Source organism: Camarhynchus parvulus, chromosome 1A (assembly GCF_901933205.1).
Source record: "Camarhynchus parvulus chromosome 1A, STF_HiC, whole genome shotgun sequence".
NCBI classification, from domain to species: domain Eukaryota; kingdom Metazoa; phylum Chordata; class Aves; order Passeriformes; family Thraupidae; genus Camarhynchus; species Camarhynchus parvulus.
The window spans coordinates 56,338,059-56,351,619 of NC_044586.1; the positions used below are offsets into that span (position 1 = coordinate 56,338,059).

The 13,561-nt window shown below is 39.3% G+C and overlaps 2 protein-coding genes across 3 annotated transcripts in view; one reads left to right on the forward strand and one right to left on the reverse strand.

The window, feature by feature from the left end:
* The window catches only part of DUS4L (dihydrouridine synthase 4 like), a 37,113-nt gene extending 35,335 nt beyond the window's left edge, over positions 1 to 1,778 (reverse strand). The window contains exons 1-3 of one of the 2 annotated variants that reach the window (XM_030960411.1): positions 1,756 to 1,778; positions 1,070 to 1,204; positions 681 to 802 (exon numbers count right to left, since the gene is read on the reverse strand). In XM_030960411.1, coding sequence (XP_030816271.1) covers positions 681 to 802; positions 1,070 to 1,179 — 232 coding nt within the window. In that variant the 5' untranslated portion in view covers positions 1,180 to 1,204; positions 1,756 to 1,778. Of the gene's footprint in view, positions 1 to 680; positions 803 to 1,069; positions 1,309 to 1,755 lie in introns of those variants that run through there. The other variant, XM_030960412.1, reaches the window with a different exon arrangement.
* COG5 (component of oligomeric golgi complex 5) overlaps positions 1,708 to 13,561 on the forward strand; it is a 172,281-nt gene continuing 160,427 nt past the window's right edge. The window contains exons 1-6 of the mRNA XM_030960406.1: positions 1,708 to 1,918; positions 2,725 to 2,864; positions 3,862 to 3,919; positions 6,668 to 6,722; positions 6,817 to 6,886; positions 11,908 to 12,028. Coding sequence (XP_030816266.1) covers positions 1,864 to 1,918; positions 2,725 to 2,864; positions 3,862 to 3,919; positions 6,668 to 6,722; positions 6,817 to 6,886; positions 11,908 to 12,028 — 499 coding nt within the window. The 5' untranslated portion in view covers positions 1,708 to 1,863. The remainder of the gene's footprint in view (positions 1,919 to 2,724; positions 2,865 to 3,861; positions 3,920 to 6,667; positions 6,723 to 6,816; positions 6,887 to 11,907; positions 12,029 to 13,561) is intronic.

Below are 13,561 nucleotides of genomic sequence, written 5' to 3' on the forward strand. Positions count from 1 at the left end.
CATGCAGAGTGTCAAAATTTCCTGGTTTTCTCACTTTGCTTCCCCCTACTCCCAACAAACAGACTGGGGTGGGCAAGAAGTTTGCAGCAAAGCTATGACAGCTGACCCAAATAGGAACAAGGAGTATTCTATACTGTGTAACATCAAGCTCAGCAAGGAAACTGGAATGACAGGGAAAGAAAAAAGTGGGTTGGGACAAGAATTTTTGTTCCAGAATAGCTACTGCTTGGAGAGTGGCTGGGCATTGGTCTGCTAGTAGGAAGTGATTGCCTTTGCATAACTTGTTTCTTTCCCTTTTTCTTCCCTTTACATATTAAGCTGCCTTTATTTTGACAAATGAATTTTTCTTTCATTTGCTTTTCCGATTCCCCCTCTGTGTGAATCTGGGAGAATGAAGGAAGAATGAGTGAGTAGCTATGTATGGTCAACCTCCACAGATATAAATCACTTTGGAAGCCTTGATTTCAGGTGGAGACAAGGTTTTCCACTATTTCATTTCATCCACTATCGCTGGACTGTGCTTACTCTCACTTAGACTATTTCTGTGTTTTTATAATCAGACAGTATACCAAAATTGTTAATGGATGTCAACTTGCGTAACTCTCTTCATTCACCTGGTCAATTTCACTTATGATCACTTAAAACATTTTGACAAGGCAATGGTTTCTTAAAAATAATACCTTTGTTTGTTGTGAATTCGCTGTCTCTGGCTTTTGCAGATCTCACAAAATCAGCTGCCACTATCATTGGTGTGTAACACAAATCACAACTGTACTTCCTAACCAAGGTTCTGAAAGCCAACCTGCAGACACATGAAGATTAAGAGGTAAATAGTTAAAGCATTTTTCTGATTAGCTATCCTAAAATGCTGTTCCAAGATGCAGTATTGTGGGAATGTTCAAGTATTTTTTGTGTAGATCTGTAATGAAAATATGTAAAATAAAACATGTCCTACATCTACCTCTGTCTTAAAGGAGAAGAAGGTAATCACCGATTTTTAGTCATGATAAAATTGAGAAACAAGTTACTAAACAGCGAAAATGACAGAGCTGACATGACAGTTACTTACTTTGAATAGCGCACCATAGGAGCACATATTTTTACAACTTGCCCAGAATGGAACAAATCCATGGGATCTTTTAGTTGGCATTCTTTAGTTTCTCTGATGTCATCAATCATGTATAACTAACAGTCCTTTCAGCATCTGGAAAAACAAACAGCGTCTAAAAGGTTCATCATTCAGCTACTTCTCACAGACCAGGCTGCAGAGCAGCACAGTTTACACAGAACTTGCGTTCTGGAGAAGCGGCCGGCCTGAAGCCTCTCCCCGCAGGGTGCCGGGGACAGCCCTGACGGCACGGCTCCCTCAGGCAAAGCCTCGCCCTGCACAGCCCCTGACGGCACGGCTCCCTCAGGCAAAGCCTCCCCCTGCACAGCCCCTGACGGCACGGCTCCCTCAGGCAAAGCCTCCCCCTGCACAGCCCCTGACGGCACGGCTCCCTCAGGCAAAGCCTCCCCCTGCACAGCCCCTCACGGCACGGCTCCCTCAGGCAAAGCCTCCCCCTGCACAGCCCCTCACGGCACGGCTCCCTCAGGCAAAGCCTCCCCCTGCACAGCCCTTGACGGCACGGCTCCCCCTGGCACGGCCCATCCCGGCACGGCTCCCCCCGGCACAGCCTCCCCCTGCACAGCCCCTGACGGCACGGCTCTCCCTGGCCCGCCCGGGCCGCTCCCGCTCCCGGCGGCCCCGCTCACCACGTGCCGCCGCCACCGCCGCAGCCACCGCCCGCTCCGTCGCGCTCCTTCGCCATCATCGCCGCGCGCCGCGTCCGGGAGTGACGCGCGGGCTCCGGTACCGCCAGCATGGAGGAGGCGGGGGCCGCCCCCGCCCCGGCGCTCGCCGAGCTGCGGGCGGACGGTGAGGCGGCCGCGGGCTCGGGGGGCAGCGCCGGGCACAGACCGCGCCGGGGGACCGTCCGCGGGGGCCCCCGGCCGGAGGGTCCCCTGTGAGGGCGGCGTTGGGCCGGGCAGGTGGGGGAGCCCCGCACCTGCGAGTCACGGGAGTTGGGGCGGAGGAGCGAGTGCCCCGGCGCGGGGAGGGACCGCGATGGGTGCGCGGAGTGTGCGCTGGGGCTCGCTTGCTCCCAAAGAGAAAAAAATTGCACTAGAAGGAGAGGCGAAGGTGCTGGGTTGAGTTGAGAGTAGCTGTCTGGGAACTCTGGTTTTGCTTGATCCAGAGTCATAGTTGCAGTATTATTTCATAATTGTTTTATAAACTCACACCGTTGTCGAAATCCGGTATGATTTCATGAAATTTTGTCTCATGCTACTTGTCAGTGATCTGCAGCTGACTCGTGTGTTTGGTTATGGGTACAGGCTCAACAGCTTCTCCCGGTTACACTGTAAAGTTTGAGAAAATAAGGTATTGATACTTTTTAGTGTATTCTGCTCAAGAGGAGGGCGTGGGGAATAAAGAAACATGTGACTTTATCACCATTTGCAAAAAAAAAAAAATCCCCAAAACAAACACGAACCCCAGTTACCGGTTCCAGACTTGTTTCTCATGATTGTGCCCTCTTCCGACGTTTGTACTATGTGACGTAGAGAACATTTACTGTTATGTTGAAGAAATTGACAGAGATCTGTACACTACAGGGCTATAAGTATTATTTCATTCTTCCAAACCATGAAAATAAATCCCTACAATCCTAAATCCTTTTTCAGAATGTTATGCTGACTTCTTCAGAGAAGACTTTGATGTGAAAGCTTACACTTCCCAATCCATCCATCAGGCTGTGATAGCTGAGCAGCTGGCCAAACTTGCTCAAGGTATTAGTCAGTTGGATAAAGAGCTGCATTTACAAGTAAGTTTAAAGCATACCTGTTATTCTGGGGTGATTGATATTAACTGGTCAAAAACTTAGTATTCTTATGAACTTGTAACTTGTGAAATTGCCCAGTGTCCTCTGCAAGCAGTTACTAAAGGTACAGCTTGCAGCTAAACTAGTAGCGAGTTTGACAACTCAGTTAAGCCCACACTCAGTACTCCTACCAGGCAGCCATGTATTGTTTCAGTTTTTGTAGTCTTATCACTGTGTGCTGTTTTACTCTTCCTTGTAAGAAGGAAGACTCTTTCCAAATGATTGTGTCAAATATCATAAACACTTGAGGCCGTGTTTCAGCATGGCATTGTGAGAAGATAGGGAGAACTTGTACCTTTACATCATGTGCTGAAGAGTAGCATAAGCCCTGGGACTTACCTTTAGCTAGGCAGATATAACCTATGCTAACACACCCCTACACCTTCAGAAAGGCTTTTGAGTTAAGATAGAAGACTTTTTCTATGCAGAAATCATAAATCCACAGTAGACATTGCAATGAGAACACTTGCTAAGTTTGTCTGTAGTTTCAAAACTTGCTTCTTCCCTCCCCCTGCCCCAGTTAGTAAGTTCTTTGGGAACTTACTAATACTTACTTACTTCTATAAATGTCATAAACAGAAAAAAAAAAGAATATACGTTATTATGGTATGATTAGTAAGTTCACATTTACAGTTATTAAATATCAAGATGTATTGAAATGTGATTGCTTTGCTAGCTTTTATTAAGATGTCAGCTCTGCTGCACGTCTTAATTTCTGACCCTTTTCTTATTCTGAGCTTGATGCTTTTGTGAGTTAAAACACCTTGTGTTCTTAAAACCCTTTCTCCTGTAAGATGTACCTGCTTTTTCCTGTATCTGGCTAATGTAGGGATGCTGATACTTAAATGCCTAATGTAGGAATGATTGTGATATATTTAATACTTCTTTTAGGCTCATGACCCCATTTTTCTCTTTTGATTTCTTTATTGGTTTTTTTAAGGTTGTTGCAAGACATGAAGATCTGTTGGCCCAAGCAACTGGAATTGAATCCCTGGAAGGTAAATATTCCTATATTATGCTGGCTATCCTTACAGTGGAGGAAGCACTTTTAGGATCTGTGCTGGGAACTCATTCACTGCCAACTTTGGTCTCTAATATTAAAGCTCCAGATCTGATTTCTGAGGAGTAATATGTGGCAGCTTTTTTGTTTTAGTTTTTTTTCCTTACGTCAGTAGATGGAGCTCCAAGGAGAAGATTTGGCTGATACTTCTCTGGAGTAGCTTCCTCAGCAGAAAATGTATTTTGATAATGTTCTGAGCAACTTTAGCAATAAAGCCTTCTTTTACCTTTTAATATATTTTTCTAAATAAGCCTAGTTTTGTTGCAACATTGGTAGGTGTCTGTTGCCATAAGCACCAATTTTCTGTTGCACGTGCATGTGTTGCATAGTTTGCACATCTTTACCAAAGAGGCTACAACACATAATCTAAACCATGTTGAGATACTTTTTACTAGGGAAGGGCTCCTAAGTTAAATATATACTTTTGTTTTATTCCACTCTTTGAGATGCGGATTTTAACATAAACTGCTGATTTTCAAAGGCTTGCTTAGGAACCATTGACTGTATAGAAGATGGTTGCAATATATTGTTCTCATGCCAGGAGCTCATTAAACCTGCCATTCTGCTCTTTGTCACTTTGCTGAGCGTGTCATATGGTTTGGTATTGTGGTGGGGTTTTTTGGTGCAGACAGTATCCTTAGTGTTTGGAGCTGCTTGGGTTCACTGTTCTGTGTCAGTAATTGCATATAGCTGTAAAATGAAAGAAATGGCTGTTTAATCTAGTAGTGGTAGCTCCTGAATAACTTTTTAAACAGCTAGAGAATCAAGTATAGAAAACTGAAATATATGTCATTCTCCAAATAAGAAGTAGACAGGAATGTGTAGTGAATCTTGTGAGTGATAAATACCTCCCTGTAACAATCTTCAGCAACTTGTGCTACATGGAATTCTGTTTTCTGAAATGATGGTTGTTTCTGAAGGCATTTCTTCCTAAAATTGCTCTGAGGAAAGAACGATGTACTTCAAAACAACTACTAAGTTAGGAAACATTTCTATAAGACAGGTGTGGTAAATAATACATGTTTTACAACTAATATGGCAAAGTAAAAATACAATTCAATTCACCTTAAATTTTTTGAAATTCTTCCTTTTACTTAGGTTTGTGCTCTTAAAGGAAACACTGAGTCGAGATTCATAAGAAAAATAAAAGATAAATGTCAACAGATTTTTTAATTGTGAAGTTAGAAATGCATAGCTCTTGGTATATTTATCAAGTATGTTAGCAAGTGAAGATTATGGAGCTAAATCACAGCATGCACAGTCATTTGGATGTGTGAAAGTGAATCTCATTAAACATTTCAAATTGGTACACCCAGCTTGTAGAGTCTTTTCTTTTTTGGGCCTCTGCACTTTTTTTAATGGTACACAGCTCTGCTCTGTGTATTCTTTTCTGTCTATAGGTAGTTCAGTAGGTATCTTGAGCTGCCTCTTATTTTAAGATTAGGATGAATTGTATCATGATCTATCTTCCACAGCAGGTGGAGAGGGGGGAGTGCCTTTTCACCCATCCTTATTCTGTCCTCTGGGAAGAGGGCTCTTGGGTGCTTAATAGCACTATTACAGCCATAGATGCAGCAATGTTGTGCCACTGGCCCTCCCCCATTATTGCTATGTGGGGTAGACAGTGCAGCCTATTTTGCCAGCTTTTCCTGGCCAGATCTTCATCCTCATGATCTGTTGCATGCCATACCATGTATGAATAACAGTGAACACACGAGCCTGTCACTCAGCTAATAGTTCTGAAATATGGAGAAGATGAGAATTTACATATCTATATAAAATGAGTGAGATACAGTCATAATACAGGACAACCTGAATGTAACTATTTGTAGTAGTTTTGTTTGTTTTCCATCTTACTGTATCATGCTGCAGTTCTATCTAATTTAATGATGGCATGCTTGCAAACAGGGCTCTACAAAAATGTAGTGTGTTTTAGAACGCTAACAGTAACTGAAACAAAAATAATTTCATAGGCCTGGGTTTGTCTAACTTAATTAAATTCTCAGCAGGCTGATTCTGTATTGCAAAAATGACTCCTGTCCCCTACTACTTTGTTTGTAATTTACCAAGAAAAGAACAGGCATGCTTGTTGGCTTTCCTTGTGCTGCTTTGCCAAACTAATGTGGAACAAACATGATTAGGGTAGTTTGCTCTGCTTGTAATCTAAATTAGATGACCTTACGATGACACTGATACCTTACTTTTTGCTAAAGATCCTTATGCACAGGATGAAAACCTTGAAATAGAATAGTTTATCTTCTCAGTCCTCTTTGTCCTAGTCACTATGTTAAATAAATAGTGTTAAATATTTTGTGCCACTTTTATATATCATGTTCAGGTGTTTATACCAGGTTATATAATTTGATCTGCAGTCCAAATCAACATTCTCTTAGAAAGTAGCATCCTCTAAATAGTATTTGAAATTTCGCAGATTTTGGAGTGATATTTATTCTGCAAGTTTATGTTCTCTACCAATGCATTTTCTGTAACATTCAGTAAGTGACCTGCTCATTTTATTTCCCAATATGCATACTAATTTTGGTTTCTCTGATGCTCTTTTATACAAGGGGGAACTGTTTTGGTTTATACTAAAGTAGTTCCTATGATTTGAAGAAAAACTCATTCTATAATTTTCTGATGTTTCTATAATTGATGAATGATGTAAAAAATCTGCTTTATTTTGCAGGTGTCCTCCAAATGATGCAAACTAGAATTGGTGCTCTACAAAGCACTGTTGATAGGTATGACATTCATTATGCAATTAGAAAACATAAATCCTTATGTTCTATAATGCTATTTATTAACACTGCTATAATTTTCTCTTCTTGTTTTTAGAATTAGAGTCAAAATTGTTGACCCCTACAACAAAATAGTGTCTCGCACAGCTCAGCTAGCAAAACTTCAAGTAAGTTGCATTAAAAATATATTTAAAAAAATTTTTTTGAATGTGTGTTCACAATTGTCAGACATGAGTACAGTTTTTCTACTCCAGTAGCCTGTAGTTCATTATCAGTATTTTTCTGAAAACCAGTATTTGTTTCTCTTCAAGAGCTAAGGAGAAGTGCTTAGTAGGAAAGTAAGAAATTGACCTTTGCATTAGCTAATTGAGTTTTTGTAGACACGGAGGGAAGAGAGAAGGGTTATCTGAGTATAGAATAATTAAATTCTTATAACTGTTTGTGTTATTTTGGTATTTAATGTTATGGTACTGTTGTGTAGAAGATGCTTTTCGCCCCTGAATTAGTGCAGGCTTTGCTGCAGTTTAGTAAAGAGTTTGAGAACTAATTCTTTCAAAATTCTTTCAAATTTCTTCAACAGTCAAGATGCAACTTAAGGAGCTATTTGTGGTTGTGGAGTTTTGTAAACCCAGGTGCATAGTTGTGCCTGCCTTTTAAATATAAGTGGAGTCTACAGAAGGATGTAGATGTCTGTTAGAGGATAGCAGTGAGAGAGAACTTATCACAATGATGGTGAGATAAGTGTCAAACACTTCCATTGATAATTTTATAGGAGTTGAAAAATTTTCCATAGATCTTCAGGAGTCATGTATCTGCATTCTCGTAAGTTTATGGTTTGAAATGCAACACAGCTCAGGCCCCACAAGTGCTTAATGAGTTATTGTTTGAACTGTTTGTCTTTGCAAGTTTACCTGAATTTTGAGCTGTGGATGTACACTCCAGTAGACTGCCATCTGCAAGTGACTGCTGTTGTAGAGTAGATGAAGCTGCAGACTCATGCAGTTTCTAGTCTGGGGGCTGGTGGAGCAGCTGCACTGTCTCTTGGCTGAACTTCTGTTTTCTGTGTTACTTTCAGTAGCAATGAAGTTCAGCAGGGAGCTCTTAACACCCTGTGTAGCCAGTTTGGCCAGATGCTACTGTTGTTTTCAGCACCAGCTGTTACTCTTTTTGCCACTGGCCAAAAGTCCCATGACTTCCATGTGGCAGGTTAGGTGCAGATTTTTTTGTTGTTCTCCGATGTGTGTTGTGCATGTAGAAAAAGTTGTGGGAATGTGGGGCTAGAGATGAAGATCTTTTGTACCCTGCCCTTACACAAAGTCAGACTGCAGGAGGATGTCTGAGGAGAAGGAGTCCCTGAACTTAGGAAATGTTTCTTGGATGCTTCCTCTTGGCTGTTACATGGGTTTTCCTGTGGTGTAAAAGCAGCATCCATCCAGAGTCAGCATTATTCAGGCTGTGCCAGGGGATTTGTAAGATCTGACTTTTTTTGCTGTAAGTCAGGAAAAAGAGGTGGAGAGTGGGAGTCTGGTAGGCTGCTCTTTTAGCATCGGTGTAGAAAGAGGAATGATGATTCCAGATTCTCTGCCAGTGAGAGTCAGTCTCATCACAAGAGCTGCTGTCCCTTCTTGTGTTGGCAAATACTTTGTGAGTGCTTTATGTTACACTACATTGCTGGGAGGAGTTGAGGGTCAGGACATCTAAATTAATTAATGAAGCTGAATTTATGGAGAACTGAGTCAAATCTCAACCCTCCAGCCTCCTAAAAATGCACTGCTGGGGTGTCCTTTACCTGGGGGACTTGTTTGTTGAGGAAGGGCACAGCACAGCAAGCAACTTCCTGGTGATGGCAGGGCTTATGATGTGAAATTGCTCCCAAATGCAACACTCGTGGTTTGGGACATTGTCAAACTTACTAATTTTATCAGCTGATCTACAGTTGGTAGATGTAGATGTAGGTGGCTGGTAAAAGAGGTTGCCTTCTGTCAAAATCTGTAGGGTTGGCAGGTATGTTTTGCTGGAATGTGTGAGTTTCAGTGTCTCTTGTAGTTGTGATGGTGTTGTTTTAATACCTCTGCATTGATTGCTGTGGGACTGCTCACTAACTGAAGGAATATTTGGCTTGCATAAAACTAGATTTTGCCATCCTTAATTGTTTTTAATATAGTCTGGCTTTTTCATAAACATTCTCACTGCAAGTTTGTTGTTAAATTTCAAATCTAGTCCTGAATTGTAAATCTCTGCTATGTTCTTGAACATATTTTGTCTTTCTGTGCTCTTAGAGCTTCATGGCATCCCCAGGCAGCAGCAGACACTGAAAGCTCACTTCCTGCTCTAAATGATACTGTCCTCTTCTGACTCTTTCCATAGTTGATCACAAGCTAAGTGGGAGTGGTTAACAGCTGATATGGGTAGACAGGGAGTTTGTCCTTCAGAGGATTCTTTTCTGCGAAGCTCTATTTAACTGAGTGTTTTTGCATGGTCTCTTATTTCAGTGTCTTGGTGTATGAAAAACTTTATAATAACAAAACATTTAAAAAAACCCCAATAATTCTGTATTTTAAAGTTATTCTTACTTTAAAATATTTACCAGTAGCAGATGTCTTTGTGATGCTACTGTAAATAAATAGAAAATATAGTCTGAAGATAGTGGGTTGTCTCCACTTTTTTCAAGCTTTATAAACAACAAAATATATCAATTCAGTTACCTGCATATATGAGCTACACACTGGCACATTTTCAAGTGACTCTCTCTTTATAATTAAATCTTCTTTCAGTAATTTCTTAAAATTTCTTCAATTTCTTTCTTAAAATGAATTTGAGATTAAAAGTAAGAAGCTTTTTGATGGTTCAAATTGTAGCCATAATTTCTGTTATTGTTGGCATGTTGTTTAAAATTCAGGAGATAACTAATATGTAATCTCAAAAAAAATTGGTGTTTATTTTTAATTTTACTTAAAATGACTTGGACTGACTGAGGCCACTGGCCTTTTCCAAATTAATTCTTGCTTGATCAGTAGAATTTGTTTCTTCCTGGATGAAAGCATCTCCTTTAGAAAAGCATACTTGATCAACTCAGGGAGGGAATGTTTCCTGAATTAATTCAGACTGCTGTTATGTGGGTAGTCAGTTAGAGGATCTGGCATCTGTGAAAAGCTCCACCATTGGATACAGTTCTTTATTTCTGTTACATGTCCTTACATATAGCATTCTTTTGCTGTGATTGGGGGTTTTATTAAGTTGGACAGCTCACATAGATGAAAATACTTGAGTGAAACAGAATCTTTGTCAAGGGTAGAATGCAGTAGAAATCACTACAAAATTTAGACTGTGTCTTCAGGTCTTTTGATTTTTTTCTCCTACTAATTCCCAGGGCTAGAAATGAAAACTTTTTTTGCTCTTGTATCTAAATGCAACTTCTCCCATCTCTTACTCTCTTTTAAAAGATTGTTTCTTGGGACAGGAAATAATAAGCAGCAATTCAACAAAAAAGAAATACTCTTTGGGTGTAAAGTAAAAGGTGGTTTGAAAATAACAGAAGGTGAATTCCCAGGGAAAAACCTTAGTCAGAGGTATACAACTGGCTTAGAGGGTAAATAATTTTGAAAGCAAAATAGTAATACTAAGCCCTCTCTTTTGGTGAAGCACAGTGCACTATACTAGAAGCTATTTTTGATTAGTCTTGCAGAAATTTAGTTCACAGATATGAAAGTGATATGCGGATCAAGATTTTTCTAATTAAAGAAATGAATTAATAAAAACTAATACATTAATCTCTCAAAGCAGGATAAGCCCCACTTAAGTCTCACAAAGTATAATAGAAATCACATGGTTAAGTTATCACAGAAGGCATAGAAAACTTGCACTTCAGACTGTGATAGAGAGCCCAAAGCAGTGAGAGTATTTAGGTTTTCTCTGATGTGCCTCAGTGGGTTTTTTTCTAATTTTTCTTTTTTATTTTGTTTAATATGTTAGATGTTTAATAAAATTAAACTATAAATATTTGTGGATTTGTTAGTTTGTGTTGGCATAGGGAAGAGACTGCCAGGTTGTACAAGTCTGCTGTGGATATTGGTTGAAATTATTCACTGGTATAATTTTTTATATGTGCACTTCACTTTTCAATAAATGAACTTGAGTCTGAAAAAGAAGTTCTAAGTCTTGCTGGATACTAAATATTTTTTAAAGTAATTTAAAATTAATTTTGATATCCATAAGGTTAATACTTCAGAAGACTTTGCCTTCAGTACCAGGGAAAATAGCTCCAAACAACTATGTCATACTCCAAATTTCTCACTTGCCACCCTTGTTAATCTGATTGCAGATTTTGGACTGTATCTATGGCGGTATCTATGAAATCTGAGTTGCATTTCTGAATTCTATTTTAGTTGTTACTCACTCCAGAATGTTGCTGTTCCCCTAGCATGTATTTCAAGGTATTAGTTGAGTGAAAAGTTATGAAACTATTATATTTGATTCAGATGTCAGCAATGCCTGTTATTCTAATTTGGTGCTAATAAAAGCACACATGAATATGGTTCTTAAAAATTTATGTAAATGTCCATATTCCAATTTTTTAACTAAGAATGCCATGTATTTTAATAACCATGTGAAGGAATGTGAGTTAAGAGTTGGCTGAATGAAGGTGACTGGCCTTCTGGAAGTTTTGCTGAGAGTTAGTTTTTACATATATGCCTACCATAAGAGTCAATATCTGTGATAACAATTTAGTCTTTATGTTTTGTTGTCTTCTGAAATAAGTGCTGCCATTTTGCTTCTTTTGGATGAGTATTTGCTTGGCAAAGCCAACTTCTTAACTTTGCTAAAGCTTTAAGAGGGGAGGAGTATTGAGGAGAGATGCACAAGGTAAAATAAAACTCACTTCTAATTAGAAATAGAACATGCCTCTGTTATGGGATTCTGAGTTTCCTTTGTTTTCTGTGTGGGTAGTGACAGAATAATCTCAGTAGCCCCATGAATATAATTACCATCTTTTGGAAGTCTTCATCTATATAACATAGAATCATATTAAAAAAATTTGGAAAAAAAGGGATTTCAGTGTTCTAAAGTTCCTTGTTTTTATTCACATTCACATTTCCTTTTTTGGTTAAGACGTTTTCATATTTGAGTAGTGGTATTATGTGATGGTAATGTACTGATAATATCCCCTAATGCCACGATTTCCCTGCAGGCTGCCTGTGACTTGCTGCGGAGGATCATACGCATCTTGTATCTCAGTAAGAGACTTCAAGGACAACTGCAAGGAGGAAGCAGAGAGATAACAAAAGCTGCCCAGAGTCTCAATGAACTTGGTGAGCCCTTCTTAATTACTTTTAGATACATTTTTAGCTTGTGCTCACATGACTCACACTAGTGTTTGAGGTAAAGAAACAGCCAAAACTTTTTACTGTGTTCTTGCTTTCTACTTCCTGATTTAAATTGAGAAATAGGATGGACAGAACTTATTAGTCCTTTACATATTTTTGTATGACTTCTCTAGATACAGGTGTTTAATAACGTGAAAATTCTGTGATAATACCCTATGTTCTTTTGGGCAACAATTTCTTTGTGAAGGAATTTCGTACTGGTTTATGTTTCTATAAAACACCCTAAGAGGTAGCAGATATATATTCAGCTTTTGGGAGACATTGAACTATAATAAGGCATAGTTTAAATTACAGTTTATGTCGTAAAAGAAAGATATTGGCCATGTGGCTTTTATGAAACCCATAGATGATATGATATACAGATACCTAACCTAGTTCAGATACTGGAAGTGTTCTGCTGCAGTAGTGACTAATTTACCCTTTATTTTATTGGCTTGTGTGAAGAAGAGTGAGGTAGTTCTCATGAAGGCTCGTGTTACATTGCTAGAATGTTTTCTATATTTGAGCTAGCTTGGGAAATTCCACACTGTGCTGCAGGATGCAGTGAGGAGCATCCCATTAGTCTTGGAGATCAGTTAGTGGTGTTGTATATGGTATCTTGCCAGCTGTTTCTCCTCTGATTTAATGGTATTCAAATTCCAGCTTCCAAAAATAGGTTGTGGGAGGGCTAAACTATCAAACATTCACAATCATCCTGAAGTTTATTTTGCATATTTGTCACTACTGCTCTTTTTGTACTGTGTGATCAAAAAATTATTAGACAATGACTTAGTCCTATAACTGGCAGATGCTGTGTTGCAAGCAGAAAGTTTATGTATTTATTTAGTATATCAGTCTGATTGGAGCACTTAGGTGCCAGCTGTATCATTGTAAGTTAGAATATTTTTTCTGATTATTTTTACCTTTCTTTCCATTTTGCTCTACCATTACATCTTCAGAATATATAAAATAATACTGTCTGTTAACTACCTGGATTACCTTGATCCTATTGAACAAATTAGTACAATTTAATGGTAAAATCTGAGATGCTTAGTGTAGTTTTTAGCGTTTCTTTCTTTGATAGAAAATACTTTGTACTACTCATCTTCCTCTTTTTTTGTTTCACCATTTGTGGAGGGATAGAATGTAAGAAATTAAAGATAGTGCAGAAGGTAGTCTCACCCCTGAGGAGTTGCAGCTGTACTAAATCTCCAAAGATTAGGAACAGGCCTGCCCTTAATAGGCCACAGCTATGTCCAGTAAGAGGCTGAGTGCTACAAAAGAGTGGGTTAGCTGGATGAGGGGAGAGTTGGAGTTTGTTGGCTGTGCTGTGAAGAAGGAGTCAGTGCTGTGAGGAGTGCCCGTGAGAAATCACTGAGAAGGTGTGGGAGCTTTGCAATAAGATGACAACAACCATTTAAATAAAAAAAAAGAACTTGCACTTTCTTTTGTTGAAATGCCAGAGTCTTTTGAGTTTCT